This window comes from Pleuronectes platessa, chromosome 1 (genome assembly GCF_947347685.1).
Source record: "Pleuronectes platessa chromosome 1, fPlePla1.1, whole genome shotgun sequence".
Lineage (NCBI taxonomy): Eukaryota > Metazoa > Chordata > Actinopteri > Pleuronectiformes > Pleuronectidae > Pleuronectes > Pleuronectes platessa.
In genome coordinates, this window is record NC_070626.1 from 16,351,939 (window position 1) to 16,375,868 (window position 23,930).

At 40.2% G+C, this 23,930-nt stretch overlaps 1 protein-coding gene across 1 annotated transcript in view; it reads left to right on the top strand.

Annotated features, from left to right (window-relative positions):
• Positions 1 to 23,930, top strand: part of LOC128442454 (CUB and sushi domain-containing protein 1) — a 289,198-nt gene that overhangs the window by 235,452 nt on the left and 29,816 nt on the right. Inside the window, exons 46-59 of the mRNA XM_053424918.1 lie at positions 936 to 1,016; positions 2,849 to 2,962; positions 4,330 to 4,446; positions 4,676 to 4,747; positions 6,655 to 6,801; positions 9,168 to 9,356; positions 9,486 to 9,671; positions 10,225 to 10,422; positions 11,853 to 12,026; positions 14,350 to 14,523; positions 14,792 to 14,965; positions 16,500 to 16,688; positions 18,514 to 18,690; positions 19,975 to 20,160. Coding sequence (XP_053280893.1) covers positions 936 to 1,016; positions 2,849 to 2,962; positions 4,330 to 4,446; positions 4,676 to 4,747; positions 6,655 to 6,801; positions 9,168 to 9,356; positions 9,486 to 9,671; positions 10,225 to 10,422; positions 11,853 to 12,026; positions 14,350 to 14,523; positions 14,792 to 14,965; positions 16,500 to 16,688; positions 18,514 to 18,690; positions 19,975 to 20,160 — 2,178 coding nt within the window. The remainder of the gene's footprint in view (positions 1 to 935; positions 1,017 to 2,848; positions 2,963 to 4,329; positions 4,447 to 4,675; positions 4,748 to 6,654; positions 6,802 to 9,167; positions 9,357 to 9,485; positions 9,672 to 10,224; positions 10,423 to 11,852; positions 12,027 to 14,349; positions 14,524 to 14,791; positions 14,966 to 16,499; positions 16,689 to 18,513; positions 18,691 to 19,974; positions 20,161 to 23,930) is intronic.

The following is a 23,930-nucleotide window of genomic DNA, read 5'->3' on the forward strand; positions in this document are numbered from 1 at the left end:
ACACACACACACACACACAGACACACACAAACACACACACACACACATATTTTTTACTTCTATCTTAGTGAAGACAATCATTGGCATACTGCATTCCCAAGCCCCTTACCTTGCGTAACCTAGACCTAATCATAACCCTAAATCCAAATCTTTACTTTTTCACAGCCCGGCTGTGAGGATCGGCTAAAATTTCCTCACTTTCCCAAAATGTCCTCACTCTGTAGGGTCTTTGCTTGGTCCTCACAAAGCAATGAGTACAGGAATACATACACACACACACACACACACACACACATACCTGTAATATAGGTGGCATTACACAGTAGCTTTGTTTGCATAACATAATGTACGTGTAATGTGATACAGTCTGACACATATGGGTAAAGGGACAGATACACCAAGTACCCGCTTTTTTTCACTAACAACTATTCTGCAACTGAGTGGACAAAAAGTTGAATTTATCTTCATCTCATCTGCATTTGTAAATAGAATACCTACCAATATGTTGTGAGAGTGAGTAATGCTGTGCACTAACCACTTTGACGGCTGAATCTTTCTTTTGTCGCTCAATGCAACACAAGTGTATCTAATGTGATGTCCTAGTATTCAAGACACGTGACCGATGAAATACATCATGATTCACTGAGACTGAAAAAGAAAGGTTTAATTGCAGATTGACAATTCAAGTTTTTCAGAGAATCCTCATGATGTCTATTTGAGGTTGTTTGCTTTCAGAGGCTATCGTAGGTTTTAGTGGGATAAAAGACCCAGAGGGAGAGATGCTGGAGCACAGCTACGTTTCTTCTTTCACTCACTTCTATTGCTCTCCATCACTTCACTGCATTACAATCTTTTTTAAGAATAAACTAATTCATATCTTTGAGTATTTCTATCTCATCAATAGAGAGTACCTTACTGTATTTCCTTCTCTCCAGCTTATCGTCTGAAGAAATGCCCTCCTCCGCCTGCTGTGGAGAACGCAGAGGTGATATATGAAGATGAAGACTTCCAGATAGGTAATGAGCCTGATTAATAATTATAACCTTCGTACAGCAAAAAATATGTTGACAGTAGAAAAACAGACATACCAACCTCTGTGTGTGCATGTGTATCTGTGACGCACAGACACAAGCAACATGTGTGAAGATTTTCGGTATATTTTAATAATATCACTCAAATTAAATGACAGAGGACCCATATCACTCTGGGCTATAAAATAGAATATAACTTTTAATTTGTTAACTTTGGATTTTCATGACTCTGGCAGGCTTTTCTCAATGTACAGTTAGTCTCTCTGCAGAGTGTACAACATGCTGGGCATCACAAGGGCCAGCATTCAAAGAACCATCAAATTAACCAGAGGCAGCAGAAGTTGCTTCAAGGTGGGGCTGGCTCAGGAGAGGAGAGCCGAGGGTGGAGGGGGAAGCATCACTGATGATGTTGGTTAAAAGCATAAACATTAACAAGGCTCTATTAATGGGAAAACTGAAAGGCTTCCATCATTTCTAAAAATGTCCTAATGGAATTTACAGTGGTAGCAGTAGTGGTAATGAAATGCTGTGGGCAATCATTACAATTATTTGTGGTCAGTTAAAGCTTTGTTCTATAAACTAACGTCCTAATTACAGTGTTGTTTTTATTGTGTTGTGTCTATTGTGTAGAGCTTGGTCGAACAACAAACACTGTCGGAAAACACAACTATTTTTCGTTTTGAAGTCTAACACTTTGTATTTTTTCATAAGCTTCTGAAGAACATTCAATTTAGGAGAAATAATCGCTTGTCAAGTTTTCCATTTTCCCTCAGCTCTGTATTATGTGATTTGCTCAAAGCATCTTACTTTAAGGTTTGGTGACCTTTTGAGGACTCTTTTTTTTTTTAAGCAGACATTTCATAAAACCCAAAGAAAAATCAATTTACCCTGCCAGTGCTACCCTGCCAGAGTCTAGTTCGCTTCGGGCAAAGTATAAAAATATTTCTTCTCAAGAAAACGTACATTTTGAAATGTCATCTTTTTACATACCCAGTAAACCTAGTTAATTTTTGAAAGACTTGGAGATTTTTTTTGTTTTTTATAATTTTGTCTTTGACCTTTTAAAAAAGAATGAATAATGGTGTAAAAGTTTTATTAAAAAAACGAACTTGATACTTTGTTTCTAATAGGACACAGATAATGTACATTTTGCCGTGATTGACAGTGACAGCACTAATTTATATTTGTGATTTACTGTGTAAGGATCATTTGAATAATTGCCACTACACTACACCACAGAAGCAGCAACAGGAAGCACCTACTCACAGCAAGTCTCAATTCCGTCCTCTGTGACAAAGTAAAGACCCAAGCCAGGGACTTTGCAGTAATCACACATACAAATCTTAAAAGCCCTTCGAACATTTGAGAGCATGCAGTGTCAAATTTACATCCATAAAACTTGGCAAAGCGGAGAGCCTCCAAGAGACAGGGCCAGTTTTATTGTCGGTCAGTCTAAAAGCCAATTATGCAACCTGTGAACGAGTTAAGGAAAGGGTAAACGTTGTGTTTTTGTTCTGCCAAACGTTTAAACGTACAGAGGCCCCATGCTTTGACTTTACACTCCTGGGTGCTATGTTTGGAACATGTATTACATCTCCCCCCCTTTCAAGATTGCAGGCCTGTCAATTCTGCCTCTTAAAATGTCTTAGCACTCTGCATGCAAAATAAATACCGTAAAGGTTCAGACAGGTCAGACTTATAGCTAGTTTAACATAATACTTCCCCAGGTATGATGAATTGTATGATCAAGAAGACTTAACTGTAGAAATGCTTATAGAATGGAGTTCAACAAGGTTTTAATATCTCCTCTGCTTTAGGTGATATTGTTAAGTATCGCTGTTTACCTGGATACACACTGATTGGAAAAGCAGAGCTTATGTGCAGTCTCAACTCCCACTTGCTCTTTGAGGCCCCACCACCATCCTGTCAAGGTAAGACATCACTCATCAATGTAAAAAAATATGACCCTGAATTCCAGCAAGTGTTGCAGAATTGAAGAGCTCCGATTGTGTAGTGAACTTAATTTGGTTAAACAAATTAAGTTATTGAAATTAAACTTTAAGGATCCTCTGGCTATTGTACCCTTTGTATCTCTCTGACGTTGACATCAATGTGTTCCACAGCATTATTTCTTTAAAATCCATTTCAATTTTAACTGTATTGACTGTATTTACTCTGAAATGTGTGTATTTGTCAACACTAATCCTGCATTTCCCATAATGCAACTTGAGGTGCCTTTTTTTTGTATTGTTCCGCTCTGTAAGGAGCCAGGTCTTTTCAGGACTTCAGTTGTGTTAACCAAGTTCTCTTTGCAGCGACAGGAGATATCATACAGCTGTTTACTCTGGCTGAGTGTTAGTCCACATGAGTAACTGATATGCATGTCTCCTCCTTAAAGACGGACTTCTAATTTAAGGCTAATTCACCTTACTACCATTGCTACAATTACCCACTAATGTGAACCAAAACTTGAAGAATCAAAAGAGAATTTGAATCAGAGGACATATATTGCTGCACTTTATACAGCCGTAATTTGGTTATTGTTGTGCAATTATTGTTTCACCTTCACATCGGCCACCAAGCTCAGTGTCAGTCAATTAGACGTATTATACCAAAGCCTCTCATTTTATTATACTTAAAATAGTGAAGAGGCATAGAATTAATTTACCCTGTTGGTCCTTCAATGTCAGTGTATGTAGAAAGCACCCATTTTTAGTAGCAGTTAGCATCTTGAATACATCAATTGCCAGAACCAGCTCCTGGTATTTCAATGACGAAACTGAATTCTGATGACTATTGCTGAATTATCCTTTCCTGCTACACTAGAAGTACAAGTAGAATGGACATTGTGCTTTCCATTAGAAAGTTGGAGCAAAAGAGGCAAGCACTCTTATAAGAGAACATGAAACCAAAGTGTGTCCCCAGACAACCTGGAGGACAGATCCTTTTCTGTGACATGATACCTGTACAGTCATCACCTAGAACGACTGGGAGAGGCTTTAAATGACTCATTGGTTAGGAAGCTTTTAAAGGCAGACACCATATGTCTAGAGATTATACACATTCTGACTAAGCCCCACATGACCCCAGTTCATCTGTTGCCAGTGCAAACTAGTTGAATTAAGAACTGAATTTCCATGCTGGAAAAGGCTATTTTTCCAAAAGTGCTGGTGACACAAGACTGGTAAAGGAAGTGGGCAGGATAACATTAACATTGGATGAAAGGGACGCCAGAAATCGAGCTGTAATCTTTCAATGTTTGGGTCAATCTGACAAGCTTTTGACTGTCACCCTCCAGCCCAGTGCCCGGCCAATGAGGAGCGGTCTTCATCATCAGGAGTCATACTTAGTCCAGGGTTTCCAAGCAACTACCCCAACAGCCAGACATGCTCCTGGCTTCTACGTATGGTTCAAGGTACAGTGTGTGTCCTGGGGGTGCATACACTATGTATATAATGTGTCAGAGTGATGTCTGCAAAACTGTGCACTCATAAAAGATATGCATGTTCATGTGCACTTTACATGTATAATGCATATGCATACATGTTTGTGTGCAATGTGTGTGTGTTTGCATGTATATGTGGTACAGACTTCATATTACAGCTTTTTGACGTGATTGTAAATGCATTTCTCTTGTTTCCCAGGTTATACCATCAATATCTACGTAGAGATGTTCCACAGCGAGAAACAGTTTGATGAACTAGAGATTTTTGATGGTATACAAAGCTTTTCCTCTGTTTTTAATACAACTCTGTACACACATACACACTTCATCATCACACACTGCTTTAATTCATGTCTTTCAAATTCAAATAAATAGCACAACAGCTGATAAGATGCACAGCAATTACTTGTTGTTGCCTGGAATCCAAAAATGTTTCATTATGTTTGAAAGTGTGTGCGTGTACTTGTACTTATATATTTTTGAGGACCGTTTTGAGCATTTTACAGAAAGAGGACATTTTTGGAAAGAGAGGATATTTTGGCTGGTCCTCACTCTTTCATAGGCTTTTTTGAGGGTTAAGTCTTTGTTTAGGGGTGAGGGTTAGAATTCTGTGTAAGTTAGGGTTAGGAAATTAGTTGTGATGGTTATGGTTAAGGTAAGGGGCTGGCAAATACACTGTGCCTATGTCTGTCCTCTTTTCGTCACAAAGATAGAACCACAAGTGTGTGAATTAACTTTCTAAACTTTATTTATTTAGTTTGTGCAATAACTTCACAAATAAGTCTTAAAAAAAAGTGTATTGTCATGCAAAGAAGAGTTGAGAAAGTGATGTAATATAAATGAAAGTCTTTTGGCGGTTAGACCCCTCATGACGCTATCATGATTCAAAGGGGTGAGGCCGTGAGTAGAATAGGAAACCTCGCCGGCGTCTAGACGGTGATGATGGCTGTGATGGGAGGGAGGGATGCTGAGAATCTGAATACAAAAATGAACGGACTTTTGGTATGAAAACTGGAGGTTATTGAGGTGGAGGAGAGTCGCAGTGACTCACTGAAATGACAACGAGAGAGAGGAGAAAAGATTTAAAGTTTGAAAGCAACAACACAATTGGCTGAATAAGATTGACGCAGAATCTGATTGGATTACAGAGAACACCCACAGTCCGCCGATTACAGAAAGTGTGGAGAAGGAGACTCAGAAACAGAGAGAGTTGTGAATAAATGAGTGTTTCAGATATTCTTAGTGATTGAACTTATGCTGCGCTTCATTACTGACAGCTAAAAATTATTTGCAAATCTCTGTCAGAATATCAAATCTTTAAATCCGTGTGTCCTATTTAAGGGGCCTACAGCTTAGTTTGTAACCAACATCATAATGAGCCAACATAACACATGACTTTAATATCTTTTGAATTCTGGGATTTGTAATAAAATCCCCGAGCAGGATGAGGAAACATTCAATATCTTTATTATCCTGTTCAACTCAGTCTCGTCTCTGATGCTGCCCACGGCGATGGCATAATTGCTGAGTAGGCGGCTGTGCCGAGACAATTTCTGATTTGCAGTCCCTTTCACTTTGTTGAAAAGTAACAAAATGTCAATAGGTGTCAACATTACAGCTGATTAAGTGTGTAAATGTTTTTATTGTTAAATAATGGGTACAATGCTATATTAAAAAATTCATAAAAGACTGGTAAGGCTTTCAAAAAAAGACAATATGCTCCAATCAGAATACATCTACAACCAGGGAGCCCTTCCAATGGGATTGATTCTAACCCATGAGTACTTAGTATTCATGACCCCACCCATTTTCAATCAGGCAGATAGACGGATGGACACACACACACACGCACTCACTCACACACACACACACACACACACACTCACACACACACGCACACACACACTCACACACACACGCTCTCTAAAAACAATACCAGTCCTTCTGCAAGAGCTGGTAACAAACCATTTTGAGGCATCTAACAGCTCAATGATGCCGTCACCTTCATGAGCTGCATAACACAGAAATTATAAAACTGTCTCAAACTGCAAAATATTGTATAGCTCCATCTCAGATCATGCTGATATTCATTTGATTATATGAGTATTCCAAATTGTGATCTATAGAGTCCACTGTAAACACAGCAGCTCTAAAGTCTCACTAATTTGTTTTCTCCAGGATCCTCGGGACAGAGCCCTCTGCTTGTTGCTCTGAGTGGTAACCACTCATCTCAGCTGAACTTCACATCCAAGACAAATCAGCTCTACCTGCGGTGGTCCACTGATCACGCAACCAACAAGAGGGGATTCAAGATGCGATACTCAGGTAAGATCTTTCCTTTCTTCTTTTTCTTTCTTACCCGTTGCTCCTATAATCAGCCACTGCACATCAGGAGAGTTATATCGGTAATATGATTTATCAGCTAACTCCTTATCTGTTCAACAGCTTTAAGTTGTGAAAACTGATTATGTTCATAGGCTGATTCTCTCTGTAGGTTTTTTTAGGAGATGTTTTTGGCCGTGAGTGTCCTACTATGTCAAAGAAAAATCCAACTTGAATTTGTTCCCATCCTGCTGTATAGAAAAAACGATCTCACTGTATAAATAGACAACCCAAAGGCCTTTCTCCTCATGAAAGATAAATCGATGCATCACGGGTGTAGGTACATGAGCCACAATCATTTAAACTACACTGCTAATTGGAAACATTGTTTGTTTAATGCATCAGGCTAATTAGGAGCCAAGGAAAATTAGCAAGACCAATTTGTTAATTTGACAATTTGTTTCAGATTGAGTGTATTATCTCTGCAGGGTCTTGCCAACTCCATGGTACTTTAACCATTAGCTCTGTTAGATTCATGCTATGAGGTTCAGCTGCCCGTTAATCATGGGCCGAAACTTTTACATTTGCTGCTCTTAATCAATCTCAGTTGTACAAAACACAATTTACAGCAACTCTGATCCCGTTTGGGCTCAACAGGAGCGAGTCACAAGGTCAGGGACCTGGATCTCTGTGCTGAAAAGTAATGTGTGATACATTTCAGTCTGTGGGTTATATCTACACAATGGGCTGAAGTAATAGCATCCTCTTCTCCCCATGGTGTTGTACTGCCGTGACAACGGCAGCTATATAGAGAACAGACATTTATAGTCGTTTTTTTTACTTCCCATACACTATTCATGCTCTGGTGAGCTTTATATTGAAAAACAGCATACACACAAAGTGCAGTACATATATTGTATGTTTATCAATTACATATAACGTGGATTGATGACTTATTAGCTATGTTAATCACTTCTGCACCTGAGCTGGAAGATTAAGGTTCAATTAACTTCAGGGTTTAAGTAAACAAAAAGTATTATGGGGAAAAAAACGTTCTATGCCTATGAGGGCCCCCACAATAGTACAAGTTTGTATGTGTGCTTGTGTGTGTGTGCATCTATGTGGATGCGAGTGTGTATGTAAGGGTCTCTGTTACCTATCCTGTCATTGGGTCGAGTAAATTTACCTTTTTAACTTTTTCAGGCACAAAGGTCACTTTTTTCCTGGGAAAATAAGAACGTATGTGAATGAAGGATTCAGTATTTAGGAAAATAGCCTAGAGCAATCATCTGCTCAATTGATTCAAACTTTGTTTAATTGATTATTATTCAAATGGCCATACTTAAACATATAAAACATTTTTGGTTGTATTTTGTAGTCTACACAGCTGTCTGTGAAATCTCATGTTGCATTGTCAACACTCCTGAACTAGTTTGTCCTGACTATCCATATTTTCCTGTCTGCAAAGGTATATTTTGAATTTTAGCAATATGTTCTCTTGTAAAGTACCCCATTGGGATTAATTAAATACTGCATTCTGTATCACAAAGGTTTTGAAGGTTATTTGATATTTATTTTATCCAGGAATTAAATGTGTCTGTGTTTGCTGCAGACTGGGAGAGAAGTCATGCAATCGCTCACAGCCCGGATTAAATTGCCACTGAAACTAAGTATTAGACCACAGTAAATCACCTGATATGGAGGCTCTGGGATAAAATCTTATCCAAGAGGAGTTTGTCTCTCGGTTAAAAAGTCGCTAGTAAGAAATGAAAGGACTCATCTTTGAATATTTCTACAACCAGCAAATGATGATGTCAGAGAGACGCTGTGATAAGATATACAAATTTGCTATGCAGATGGAGCAGTTTGATTTAGAGCAGGTAGAGTGAGCTGTATTATATATGATTCACTGGGGTAAGGGAGACATGAAACACCTAACCCGATGAAAATGGCATAAGTTACTGGATTGTTACTGATTTCTGTCAGGCAAGTGGGAACCAAGTGGCCTCTTGTGACATTTAGTGCCTGACGTTGTCTGACCTCTAGTAGTTCAGCCTTTATGCTCAGTTCTTGGAAGAAGAAACGATAACATTTGTTGGAAAGGTTTGCCAACAAGGACTTTAATTGATAAAAACATATTCTGCTGCTGTCTTTAATTTATTTACAGATTTCTGAGCATGTTCTCTGAACTCACTGACACTGTTTACCAGCTGTAATGCAATGAAGGAAATGGACGGTAATCACTGTCCTTTATCCAAAGTGCCTGGTAATGGGAGTTGGAGCCATAATGTTTCCTGTGAACTGAAAAAAAAACAGAAAATATTATTTCATTACTCTCCCTGTCTTTCTTATTTCCTCTGTGTCTCCAGCGGCCTATTGTAGCATTAATGATCCCCCAGCGAATGGGGGTGTGGTCAACCGAACCAAACTCCAACCAGGCAGCAGACTGCAGTTCTTCTGTAACCGTGGTTACCGCCTGGTGGGCTCAACCAATTCCACCTGCCGGCTCCAGTCCAATGGGCTTTTCCAGTGGGACACACCGACACCTTTTTGTCAAGGTAAAGTTTTTGAAAACATTCATCATCTACAGTGGTGTCCAAAGGACCAGCGGTGAACTGACCTGAGTTAAAAACTCACTGTCTTAGAGGAATTCCCTCCATGATGTATATGTCTTTGTGATGCTGCAGCTATCTCGTGTGGAATACCTCAATCGCCAGGCAATGGCAGCTTCCATGCTTACCAGTACACTGTCGGTAGCCAAGTTACCTACCATTGTAACCAGGGTTTCCAACTTGACCCCGGTGTTTCGATGACAGTGGTGTGTTTGGAGGATGGCACCTGGAGTAATGCTGACTCAGTCCCCAGATGTCTACGTGAGTTTTTGTTTTTTTAACTTGGATTTAGGTATAAGTTGACAAGAAAACAAAAAGTAGCTATTAGCAGAACTCATATCTGTATCTCACGGTCCTGCTCAGTAGATGGAGAAACATTTGAAGCCCAGAAACAGCAACTACTATTTTATTGACAAACTACTCCTAAAATGACATGTCCTCGGTCATATGTCACACAGTAACCTGGGTTCTGTGTAATTCATATGTTTAAAGGTAGAATTTATTAACAAATAATAAGATTTGTGGTATGTGGAAGACATTTCATGAAGCAGACTTCGAAAATGTGAAATTGAGAAGAATATGTAGGTAAAAAAAAAATGAGAAAGATAGATAGTTGTTATCGATATATGTATATTAAGTATATATAAAGCCAAACAAAGTTTGTATTGGATCATTACTTTCCTTAAGTAAATCTTGCTTTTTTATATCACCTATAGCTAAAATAATAGATTCTTCTAGTTTATAAATTGTGTATTATAGAAACCTGCGGTATTCTTAAGTTAAAACATTTTTTTGCTGTATTTTTATTTTCTAGCGGTTCACTGCCCTATCATTGAGGGCGTGTTGACGGATCACATGACCTACCACCTGCTCTATGGAGGGTTGGGAGAGTTTTGGTCTATGGTGATGCTGGAATGCTCATCGGGCTACTTTTTGGGTTTGGGGCATCGGACACTTCGCTGCCTTGCCAATGGGACGTGGGAAGGATCCGATGACCCAGCTACATGCAAGAGTTAGTATTGACATACACATCATCATGATGACTATATGACCGAGAGCAAAACGACTCAGTATTAAATGAATACTCATTACTCTGACTAAGATAATAATTAAACTGTGATATGATGTGTGTGCACTCAGGATGACAGGGTATAGCTTCTTTATGAGTCTACACAGACACACAGCCATAGCTAGGAAATCCTTTTCAACTGAGTGCCCTCAGTATGTATATTCACATCCATGAAATGCTTCACACTCCAGACTATATCTAACTTCTCATATGAAGATACTCGTCATGGATGGGGAACCATAAACCAATGAATGAACCAGAAAAGCACTGAATAGCCCAACAGACCCCTTATGAAACTCATCCAGATTTTTTTTGGGATCCGCACCAAATTGCACAGACTCATAAATATCAGTTATCTAAACATGCCAGATGTTTTTTTTTCGCCAAGACCCATGAATTATTCTCAGAGAATAAACAGTAATGTTGAAAAATGATGAATTGTAAATTCCTGGCTCTGCCCCCTGATCCAGATCCACGTCAAAATTGAATGGCACCATATAATGGCTATGACACATTCCCCATCCTTTCATAAAATGTCATGGTAAGCCGTCCAGTAGATTTTGCATAAATCTGCCAATGATCCATCAAACGGCAGTGATGACAAAACCTCCCTGGAGAAGACACCCTATACACTCACACTTCATCTGCACGTATACTAGTTCCCAGGGGTATATGTGTTTGGAAATATCTTTCGACAACTTAACTATTGAACACAATGTCTTGACAGGGTGAAAACAATTTTCAACTGACTGATACATCTATGATTGATTAATGTGAACTATGTGTTGCCAATGGTGCATGATTGGTTTGTCAAACAGAGTTACTCTGCAATGTACCTTGCCTGCTTATATTTCATAAAGTACTAAGAGAGCTGTGACTTAGAAAACTTTTTGAGTTTCTCAGTCTTACATAATATAAGATTTTTCTGTGAAAAGGTCAAATTTGTACACTTGAGAAGTGAAATGATAAAAAATTGACATCTATCGTACGCCATCTCAGACCACAACATTATTGGGCTACATTCCCAGTTTATTTTTCTCATTTTTCCCGATCCCTTATTATTTGAGTTGACCTACCTCACGCTGCAGCATGTCTGAGGGATTTAGTAATGCAACGCAAGAGTCAATTCTTCAAACTGTCTCCAAGGACAGGAGAAAAACTTTATTGGAACACTAAATAAATAAATAAATTCAGTTTTCGCAGCGTTTCATCCACCTTACCTCAAATAACAACCTGGCAGCATAACCCACCTAATATCCAGATATAACACAGATCATTTAACTATACCCATAGCCTCCTAATGCTATATCATATCTATTTTCTAGTGTATGCCTGTAATCAAATGATCTTATAGTGTGTATCTAATTTTTTAGTCATCTCCTGTGGTGAGCTTCCTTCTCCACCCTTTGGGGCCAAACTGGGGACGTTGACCACATTCGGAGCAACGGCAATCTTTATGTGCAACCATGGCTACACCCTGGTGGGGTCACATGTCAGAGAGTGCGGAGCTAACGGGCTGTGGAGTGGGGCCGAAACCAGGTGTCTAGGTAAGTTCCACTAAATGTGAGAGGTTATACATTGGGTTGCATCCTGTCCTAAAACATTTAAAGAAATAAATAGCATGAAGTGCATGAGCAATAATTAAATGCAAATTCTACAGATCAAGGATATGAATAATTAAGACTGAAACGAAGCAGTTTATATTGGTAATGAACTGTAGTAGCTGTTAATGGAGTTAAATCAAAGGCTTGGAGGCATCTTGCATTAAATATCTCTTGTGTATCTTTTATGTTTGGTTGAATATCCAGCATGACCTGATATCAATTGTGAGACTTGTGTTTTTTTTAATCTTATATAATATAAATACAGTGTTATGCCAAATGAAAGACCAGTATGTTAATATCATTTACATACAGGCAGATACATGTATATTCATATAATGTGATGAAGGCTCCATATTTATCTGCTGTATGCATTGGTCCTGCATGTACTGCACAGAGGGCAAAACTGTGTCAAGGGCTTTTTGTAAAGACTGAAAGTAAAATGTGTGAAGGCATACATACCACTCATAATCTTTATTAAAACATGGGGTTGATAAAGGTGTCTTGATAAAGTCTATGGGAATTAGACAAGCAATAAGTAGGATAAACTGTGCACATGCCTCAGTAACTCAAATGATGTACTATGATACATTTTATCGCTTATTACATTAAGGGCTTGATTTAGACCTTCAGTAAGCACGAGCCATGAGATGATTAATACTGATTTTACATGCACGCTCCACTCCAATGATTCAACCTTGGAGTTGCACACCTGAGTAAGAAGAACTCTACCCACATTTATATGATGAATGTATAATATAAAGCATGTTTACCTTCATGTCATTATTCTGAAATTCTCGGGCAAGAAAAGGGGAAATAGCCAAATAACATAAGCATTGATGTGAGAAGAGTTTAACATTTGAAGTCATTAAATGACTGTTTGATACAGATACAAATGTGTTTTCAAGCTAAAGTGACTGACCTTGATACTGTGATTAATCAATGAAGTGTTGTGAAGGCATTTCATGAAGTCTATTGTGCCCATTTATTAACCCAAACACAATTGTGTACAGGGCTTTCTGGTCTCATGCTGCCCTGGTAGGTTCTGAGTAGCTACTTCGACAGGCGTTCACATGTGTGTGGGCAGATTTGGCAAATCTTATCAGATGTGTAGTTGAGATGAAAATTAAGGCCACACATGTATTAATGTACTGTAATGCAATGCAATGTTATAATGAGTACACATGGAATTAGGAAGTAATGAGGAGGCTACTAATTACATCATATTGTAGTAATAATTGCGCATGTACAAATAAAAAAAGAATGGCTAATGAGTACTCTTGTAATAATGTATTGAGCACTGGGTACCACTGTGGTAATGTCATAATGAGTTGATTGCTGATGTGATAATCTACTAATCATTGCTCATATATTAGTAGTAGTATTGAGTACTCAGAACTCAGAACATGAACGTGTTGACGAGTGTTGCGGCTGGTGTAATTCCCTCGCAAGATGTGTCTTGTTTATTAAATTTGAAAATGTGTCTCTTTAACTAAAGCCAAACATATGTTCCTCATAATTTCTACAAAAATATGTAACTTGCAGTATTTCACTTTGAAACGTGCCAGTTTTACACATCATCACAAGCATCTCTGTTTTGTGTGAACTGCGTGAACAGATTTGGAAATCATAATAAAAATCATTTTTTATCCAGTGGGTCCTAGATGCTGTTTAGACACGTGGTAGAAATATCAGCAGTCCATTAAAATTAATCTCTAATGAGTTATATGAAATAATCAATTTTCTAGATGTCTGCTTTTACAGCCTTAACCATCATTTAAGAAAGTGTGTCGAATCATTTGGAAAAAAAACACATCAAACAGCCTTGGGCTTCAATCATTGACTCCATGAGGCACAGAAACATGAAGGGATGAATTGACTGTGAAATCTGGGTTATTGGTCTCGTTACAGATGAAATAGTATTGAATACAATCCAATGATTCTCCACAGTGATGCTCTCATGTTGTGTCCTGCAATTGACGTGCTCAGGTTTGAGAAATCATGAAAGGATGCTGTACTTCAAGGCCACTTACTGCACGACCATGAGTACTTTTTATGGTTAGGGCTGCAGTCACAGAGCTGCACTGTGTCTGAACACTGATTTATAGTTTTACTATATATGAATGCCTCCTGCACATTGTTTGGCATTTGGTACGTTTACACTACAGAACAGCTGAACCCACACCGATGACTTTAAAACTCTAAGAAAGTGAGTTTAAGTTGATTTTTAATTATAGTGCATTAATCTCTATCCTTCTGTGTCTTCTAGCTGGTCACTGTGACTCTCCAGACCCAATCGTCAATGGGCACATAAGTGGAGACGGGTCAAGTTACCGTGACACGGTGGTGTACCAGTGCATGTTAGGATATCGCCTAATCGGAACATCAGTCAGAATCTGCCAGCAAGATCATCGGTGGTCCGGAACCACGCCTGTCTGCGTCCGTAAGTACTTTGATGAAACCAAAACCACCGTGGTCCATCGCCAGTGTATTGTGATTCACTGCTACCTTATTCATGGATATTTTGTAGTTTTTAAAGTAAATCAAATTCAGAAAAAGTCACACATTTTAGGCTTTTTAGAGTTAATTATGTTTTTTCAAGTCGAGTCTCTGCAGCAGTTATTTGTTGAAGTTCAAAAAGATGAAGCCTTAATGCTCCAGACAAAACCTTTTACGCTAATCCTGTTTGTCATCCAACTTCTCTCCGTCAGCAATCACTTGCGGTCATCCGGGCAACCCAGCCAATGGGCGGACCAATGGCAGCGAGTTCAACCTCAATGATGTTGTCAACTTCACCTGCAACAGAGGTTACGTCCTTAGTGGAAACGCTCGAGCTCAGTGTCGACTCAACGGACAGTGGAGCAGCCCCCTGCCTGTGTGCAAAGGTCAAAAACACATATATTAACACTACACTGTACATCCCTGTAGAGGCTTCCAGATTATTGTACACAGAATATTCACCTCCACTATATATTCAGAGCAAGGGAAAGGCAGTTGTGCAAACTGGCTTTTTTTTTGGTCAGTGCATGAATGCATGCTTACGATGCTTCCATTGTTTTTACCCTCAAATAATTACATTAAGATATTTCTAGCCATGTTGCCACCTGGACACACACAGCTGAGAGAAATCAAAGCGAATGGGCGGAAAGTTTTAAAATCCATAGATCCAAGTAAACCAATGATTTCAACTGGTCAGTATGTGCTCAGTATATTTTTGGCCCGATTTGCTTCAAGCCGCAGTATGTCAACTGGAAATGTTTTGTCCAAATCTGCTTCCAGCAAACTGTAAAATTGAGAACTGAATAACTGTAGCATAAACACGGTCTCCATTGAACTGTATTCAGCCACAGTCAGTCTGGTGTGTGTGTGTCTCTCAATTTAAAATGTGCATACACACACATCCACAGCACACAGCTGGGTACATGTGCAGACATGCGTTCTTCTCCTCTGCTAACCATGTGTGGTCGTTACACTACAAGTCCCAGACCTCTGCTCGTGTAACAGTTATGATATACTAAAACACAAACAGGGAGTCCTTCAGCAGAGTCATGGGAGCAGATCAATACAACATAGTTGCTCACATGGGTTTTCCATTGAAGGGATTCATCCTCGCTTGCTTGCTTTCTCCATCTCCCTGACTTTTCGGTTTTATCCCTCTCTCCCTCCCCGCAGCAGCTGTCAGTTTTGAGACTGAAACTTTCTGTGTTCCCATAGGGTGCCAGACGTGCACATACACACACACACACACACACAGCCAACAGCGGCACACAAGCACGCACATATCCCCATGTCCCCCACGGACTTGAATATGAGTGAATGTCAGTCTCCCCTGTGACATGCGGAAAATCAAACTCCACTCTTTCTGCACTGGCATGCACCCAGAGAGCAGAGCAGAGGAGAGGGGACAAGAGGAGAGAGTAGAGAACAAAGAAGAACTCTGGAGAACAAAGCAGGGTGGGACAAAAAGAGCAGTGAAGAGGAGGACAGCGCAACAAGGACAACCTGGATTTGCGACACTGTGATTCAGGGTTTAAGACCCTGAAAGTATTCAACACCATCCTATTCTCTGGTGGTTCTTCTGTGAAGTGTCATCATCCACAGAGTCGGTCTATTTTGATAAAAAATCTTGTATCCAAATTCACTCCTGATGTGCTATATAGTGCAATACATTTACTGTCCTCCTGAGTGTATCCATAAAGTATGCCAACACTCCCACAATGCATCAGATTCCTCAGATGCTATGGGTGCAGTAATCACAGTCATGCGTTAGTAAACCTGTCAATGGTGACACAAAATGATACTGAATGTCCCAAATTTCACTGCACAGCTCGCTAATCTCTCTTCTCCTGTCAACACACACAGCCCATGTTAATCATGTATATTCTGGAGACTTAAACATTTTTGTGCTCCCTCTCGCAGTGGTAAACTGTTCGGACCCCGGCCATGTGGAGAATGGTGTGCGCCAGTCTGGCCTACGCTACCCAGAAGTCTTCAGTTATGGCGTAAGCGTGGCGATCCACTGTAAACGAGGCTTCTACCTGTTGGGCTCTGCACTCCTCACGTGTCTACATGATGGACGATGGGACCGACCAATCCCTCGCTGCCAAGGTATGGATGGACCAATGCAGGGAGTGTTGGAAAATGCTTTAATTTGAAAGAAACAATGAAAAAACAGGTTTAAGATATATAAGAGATAAAGAGGCTAAAAGACAATTCATAGAAGGCGGGGTGGCCTAGGGGTAGAGTGGTCGTCCTCCAACAAGAAGGTTGGCGGTTCAATCCTCACTCTTCCCCATCTGCATGCCGAAGGGTCCTCGGGAATGATACTGAACCTCTAAAAATTTATAAAAAGGGCCCTCATAGATGGCTGATGCACTATTGTAACTCGCTTTGGATAAAAGTATCTGCCAAATGACATGTAAAGTAAAGTAATAGGCCTATATTAAAATGTTTGTCATATTGTGATTGGGTCACAACTATTTGGAATGTCTGCAAAGGTTTGTCATGATGAACACAATTAGCCAGAGGCAGGTGGATTTCCATTTAGTTTTCTTTGTACGCAACGTGACAGAAAAGAGTGAAATGACTTGAAGAGCAACTGGAAGGAAGGTGAGGAGGGAATGACAAACCGAAAGAATAAGAGCAGGTACAAGGCAGAAAATGGAAGGAAGGTAATCATAAAAGGAAGGCAAGAGTAGAAAAGAAAGAGACTTGAAGGTTTTGAGCCTGTCTGTGAATGTGTGTGTGTGTACGTGCCCGAGTGGATGTGTGTGTGTACACACCTGAGTGGATGTGTGCACAGAAAAAAAGGTGAGATATTTCTTTTAGGGCTATAGGCGCTGTCAGGGGGCTAACATGGCTGATAGAAACATAGAGATTAAACCAGAGAGAGCAATAGACAGAAAGAATCTGATTCAGAGATGGAGAGAGGCGAACACGACTGCAGAACAAGGACACAGTAACAGAGAGCAGGCGACGGGGAATCAGACGGAGAGGGAGAGAGGGGCAGACACTGGTGAGACACCGGTGTCTGCGCGTCGAGCATTACATTCAAGAAACAAGGTCTTATCGGAAAATTGGGGGGAGTGGGGTGATGACTGTGGGGCAAGGGGAGGATGAAGTAATACCATTTGGGGGTAAGGGGGAGAGAAACCCGAGAGCAGTTTCATATCTGCGTCCTCCAGAAACCTGGGCTGTGTAAAACATCAATTTCTCCAAAATTGAAGTACTCTTTTTTTTTTTTTTTTCAATGATGTCCACTGATTTGACGTTGTGGAGCGATTTCTGCTTTTTGAACCACGGGAGAGAGAAGCTCTTTCATGTTTTATAACTAAAAGGAATTTAATTGGAGATGACTTATTGGCTCCCTCTTATTCAATTCAGTTAAACTGGATACAAATAAGCTTTACTGGCATACTGCAGTACGGTGCTGACAAAGCATTAAGGGTTCTGTTTAAACATGTGTATACAGTCTCCAAAGAGCTTTTACCTAATGATTCACGTGCACAACCACAGAACCACAAAGTCCTCAGTTGGCTTCCAGCTGGGGACCTTTGTTGCATTTCATACCCGTCTCTCCCCTTTACATTTACTGTCTATCAATACATAAAGTTAAAGCACTTCATTTTTAAAACCTAGATTTTTAAGCTAAATTTATTATTTTAAAAACACACAGTATAGAATCATCCCAAAGAAACATTATTTTTGTGTTTTTACTCCACATTTAAGCACATATTATTTTGGAGTCTTTTCTCTGTTATCTGTGTGGGCACTTTTAGCACACTCCCTCCCTGTCTCACTCTTCCTGTGGCCATCTCCTGCAGTGACCCAGCTGCACCACCTAATGCAGTAGTATCTGGAATCTATAGTTGGACACGACCCCACGCACATTAACACTCTCTCTCTCTATTTAAATCCATCTCTGTCCCCGTAGCGATTTCCTGTGGAGACCCCGGTGTACCCCCTAATGCACTGGTGCCTGGAACTCACAGTTGGACGTACAGTACAGTGCTGCACTACTCCTGTTTGCCTGGAGGGGTGCTGGTGGGCAACGCTACTCGCCACTGTCAGGAAGATGGCACGTGGAGTGGAGCGCCGCCGTACTGCACAGGTAATGGCTCATTGGTTCATGAAGCAGCATGTCTGGTGGTCTTCAGCTTCATCCGGGCTATTCATAACTTCTTTATCTGATGTAGATGTTTGCAACAAATAAATTTAGTATAAAAAAAACTTTGTATATGTACTGGACATCTCCAAATCACTCCTATGGAAAGTATTTTAGAGACAGCAACTGAGGCCAACCAAATAAAAGATATTAAAAATATTAAAAACTAGAACTGGGACACAGTAGAGTTTATACCTTCAACAAAGCCCAACAGTCCCCTTAAATTCAATCAAGCAGCTCCAAATTGCACACACTCATCATAAAAGTGTATTCAGTTCAGAACAAAGATGTTTTCTGAGTGTTGTTGCTCCACAGTCTATGTTACAGTCCTTTATTCGTCAGTCCCACTTACAAAAGACAAATGGACATGATCGTATGTTACCAGTCTAAACTGAGTCACGACTGTGAATAACCCGGCTTGAGCAGCGTGTGTTACAAACAGGGGAAAGGAGTCGGAAGATTTCCTGGTTTACCTCTCAGTTTGTAAGTGCTGCGCTACAGTAGGCTTACACATATCCCACAACACCACAACCGATCATTTCCAAACTCAGCATCAACTGTCTCTACAGCTGAAATGCAATTAGCTCACTCTGCCGGCCTCAAAACAGAGCACTCAGCGGGGCAGAATCCATCCTGCAGCTGAAGGCTTCATTGAGATGCAAGACGCTGCATTTGGGAGCTGTGCCCTGTTAAACTCACAAATCCCCACCGATGGAATTTAAGCTGCTCAAATTGTGACACGCTCTGTGCGTTTAATGCTAGAACAAGTACAGTTTTATAAAAGTTTGCGTGCGTATATATGCGTGTGCGTCACTGTGTACAAAAAACTGAGTAGGCAAAATATTTGTGCGTTTACTGCTACAGACGTTACAAGGCTATGACATCAACATCATCACAAATGCTTTGTTGTGCATGTTGTTGACCTGGAGCTTGAATGCGGGAACACATTTTTAGCACGGTGCCGCCAGTGAGAGGAAACCTTTTGACCCTATGTTTACCATATAGTTACATAAAACACTAAAACCTATTAGGAGGATAATGGATACCAATTTGAATGCAGTTGTTGTTTTGCATGAACTGTATTGAGTGCATTAAGCTCTGCAGCGCATGTGTGTTTGTATGTTTCTGTCTCATGAGTTGATGATTGCGTGGGTTGCCTCGGTGGTGTGCATGTGTGCGGCTGTAGTTGTGTAGCCTTTGCCTTAACATGTGTCTCTTTTGTCACTGTAGGTGTGACTCCAGGAATCTGCGGAGACCCAGGGGTCCCTCCCCATGGTGCCCGCCTTGGAGGGGAAGAATTTAAAACCAAGAGCTTGCTGCGTTTCAGCTGTGAGGCAGGATACAGTCTGACTGGCTCAGCCGAGAGGACCTGCCTGCACAATGGCACCTGGAGTGGCACGCAGCCTGTCTGTCAAGGTGGGGAAGAGTGGCAACACCCTTTATAAAAAATGTCAATTTTAACATGAAAGAAAACTCATTAGAAACTCACACTTCAAACAGCACACACCACCTTTATCTTTCTCTTTTATAGAGACTAGTGCGGTGCCCGTTCTACCTTTATTAGAACCTTTATTAGCTGTTTACTTGGGCTGTGTTAATGCTCTAGAGCTACCTTGGAATTATTTCTTGTCACTAGTCATACCTCCTCAAACAGTTCTACAATATATGTAACTTTTTTATCGTGTGTGTGTGCTGGACATTGTGTGCAGAGGTTGTTTATAGAGTGCAGAGTGAAGCCTGAACGTTTTGTAATCATCCTATCTGGTTTATCTGCAATGGCTATTTTAATTGCTTTATCCTATGTTTAGCTTTTATACAAGATCGATTGGTTGGTATATTTCTGATCTTTTTCATATATTGCATATCAGCTATTTTCATGTTTTTTTTTAATTAAAGCTCTGTAATTCAGTTTGATAGAAAGAATGACATCAACAAAACAAGTGTTGTGCTTTGAAGTCCCATCGCTGAAGAGGAAGTGATTCTATGAATGCTGCTGCTATGACGGAGATCAGCGCTCGCGACACCCGTGAATGTCTGTGTCAGCCGGATGTGTTTGTAAATAAACCTATTCAGATTCTAAAAATGATCTGGCAGCACACATATTGTTGGCCGCAGGCTCCCAGTTGGAAACCGCTGCTGTTGTTTATACATAGAGGACAAAGAAGAAGACATGTCCAACAATCATTTTTATTATATTGAAGGTACCATGCATCCAGATCGTGGTGTGTGAGATGAGTTTCACACACAGTCAGACAGTAGTTTGTGTAAATAGTAGGTAGATGACATTTTGAGTCTCATCGTAGCATGTGATTATTTATTATTTAATATCAAAGCAGTGACTTTCTCCTGGAGTTAAAATAGATCAATCAGTGGGCTGTTATTCACTGGATTTTGTTTGTATGCACCATTTATTTAAAAGGCTGCCGCCGCCCCTATACAAGGGACATGCATGTGACAATATAGCATAAACTGAATTGTCTGTTTAGAGAACATAATGTGTTTTGATAGCAAGCTACCTGTCTCCTCTGAGATTTGCCTTTGGGTCCCAACCCAGATTCTATAGAACACTGCTGTAAAAATAAACATGCTTTAAAAGGAAGGGGTGCAGACTTTGCATAAACAGACAGTGTATTTGTGGCATATAGACTTAATTATTCACTCTTTTATGTGAAAAAAAATCATCTCAGGCTCCAAAGTTGAGCAGCTTAATATTTTCTTTGGAGAATACAGTAGCATCAGGCTACTTGGCATGCTAGTGACAGTAAGCAAATAATCCATTCCTAAATATAGCTTAAAGCACATTACACACATCGTACACTGTACACTATAAATATTGAGTAAGTGAAGCTTACAAATTCCATATACATTAATAGGGATGAATTTAATTCATAACATGAAAAGTTATATGTATGGTGAAGTGCCTTGTATGTAAAATTGTAGCCTAAAGCATAATATGAATTGTCATTCTTCAGCTTAATCTCTGCGGCACACAAATGCCGCCCAACAAAATATACAAAATAATATTGTAGCTTTACTTTACATGTGGATTTGATATGTAGACTGACCTCTAACTGAAGTGTTATCCAAAGCATTCAGTGTGTTTGTGTGCGTGAGTGTGTGTAGTTGTGCACTCGGAAGTACTGAAGTGTGTCACTCCTGACTGACTGAGCTGGATCTTCCACAGCACAGTGGCAATAAAGTGGCTCCTACACAACAGCAGTTTTCAGAGACACGTTTTAAACCCATTGGGGGTTTAGGGGAAATTAAAGTGGGTCCCCAAATCCTGAGCCGCTGCCAGTGTGCTGCCTGCTCCCTATCGCCAGCTATGTTAGGTGGGCTGAATAAAACACTGCTGACATCAACTCCATTGTTCTTTGATGCACAATCTAGCTTCAGTTAGATGGATGTACTGCTCCTGCAGTGAGTTTAGTGGATAGTGGGAGGAAGAGTGAGTCATGCAGTTTCCGTGTACTCTGCTGTAATGTTGTGTGGCTGTGACCCAAAACCTCACCAGTATACTAACTATAGAGCACTGCAAAGATTAAATGTCAAACTGACTTAAATGAGAAAAATATGCAGTGGATAATCATTCTAATAAATATATTACGCTGATAAATTGCAGCTTCTGCTTGGCATATTTCATACCCACATACCATATATTTAGTTCCACAATTTTATATTATAAAACTATTTCCAAACTTAAAAACTTTGTTACTTGTTGTAATTTGTTTTTTAAAACCTCCTGATTGATATTAGAAATCCATAATGTACTTTTCTTGCCATACCAGCTATCAATATGTTCAGATTGTATCTTGATTTGGAATAAAACTCTTTACTGAGGCGGTTGAGACGGTCTCGACAGTTAGAGATGACTTTTACTTTTATTTTGAGTCATGGTTTCCCGACATGCACCAAATCAATAACGTCAAAATCCACTCTTTTAGACACCGGAGCGCACGCACGTTAAACACACACATACACGAACAGAATGCACACACTGTGTTTGCGTTCGTGCGCCAGTGTCTGTTTGGGTCACGCTAATTATTTATGTCTGTCTTCAGTTGTTTTTCATTAAGCTAATAGTGGTTAAAAGCTGATTCAGAAAGGATGAGGCATCTATCACCGGGACACAAACACAAAGAAATCCATAAACAACGAAATACATCTACACAGTCAAACACAGACTGATGCTCACCATGTCTATATACGAGACGCACACACACACAATCACACACACACGCACACAAACTCAGCTTTTGCGTGGTGTGCTCCACCTTGGCATCCCATCACACACACACACACACTTTTGGACAGAGCTTTTAAGGGCTCTAACTAATGAATCCCATCAATAGGTGTTTGATTGTTTAAGGCCATCAGCTGTCATGATCTTATTAGTGAGATGCTCTGTGGTTAGTTGTTAATTCCTGTTGGTTCTGTTAATGTGCTGAGCCAGCGAGCGTCAGACAGATGAATCACTGCTTCAGACCAGAGCCACGGTCTCTGCCCTTCCTCATCCTTGCGTCCTCTCTGTCAGTGTCTCACAATCTACCAGAGCAGCAGCGGCTAGAAAGCAAAACAATCCGAGGATGGATAAAGATCGTAGACTTGTCTTTAGACTGGTTAAGACAAATGTTTCCACTGTGAGATCCATGCATTGTAGGGGCTTTAGTGCAAAGCCTGCTGAGGCAGCTGCGAGACGCCAGTGTGTCCTAACAGATGCTGCAATGTCCCGCGTGGAGCCGTTCTCAAATTATAAACGTGTGTTATCCGATTTCATTGCTGAGACTTTCTTTTCACCAAGTTGACATCAGAAAGACAATGTCCACTGACTGGTAGCTAGCTTCACAACCCGGCTGCATCGTCTCACATATATTTGTTTGTTTCATTCCACAGCTGTTTGGAGTCACACCACGATGATCGTATGCAAAACACTGTCACATATCTTCTCACATCATCATGTCTTGTTTTTTAATAAGAGGCAGAACCTTGTCCTTTGAGCATTTGAAGCCTTGGTGCTTGGCTCAGTGGCACTTAGAGCGCGGGCTGCAGATGTATTACCGATCCTCCTGCCAGCTTCTCGCACACAGGCAGAATACTGTACATCTGCCATTCAGTCGGGGCTGGGAATCAGTCCAACAACCTTTAGTTATTAATCAGCCTCACTTCCTCTGGGATATATTTTATGT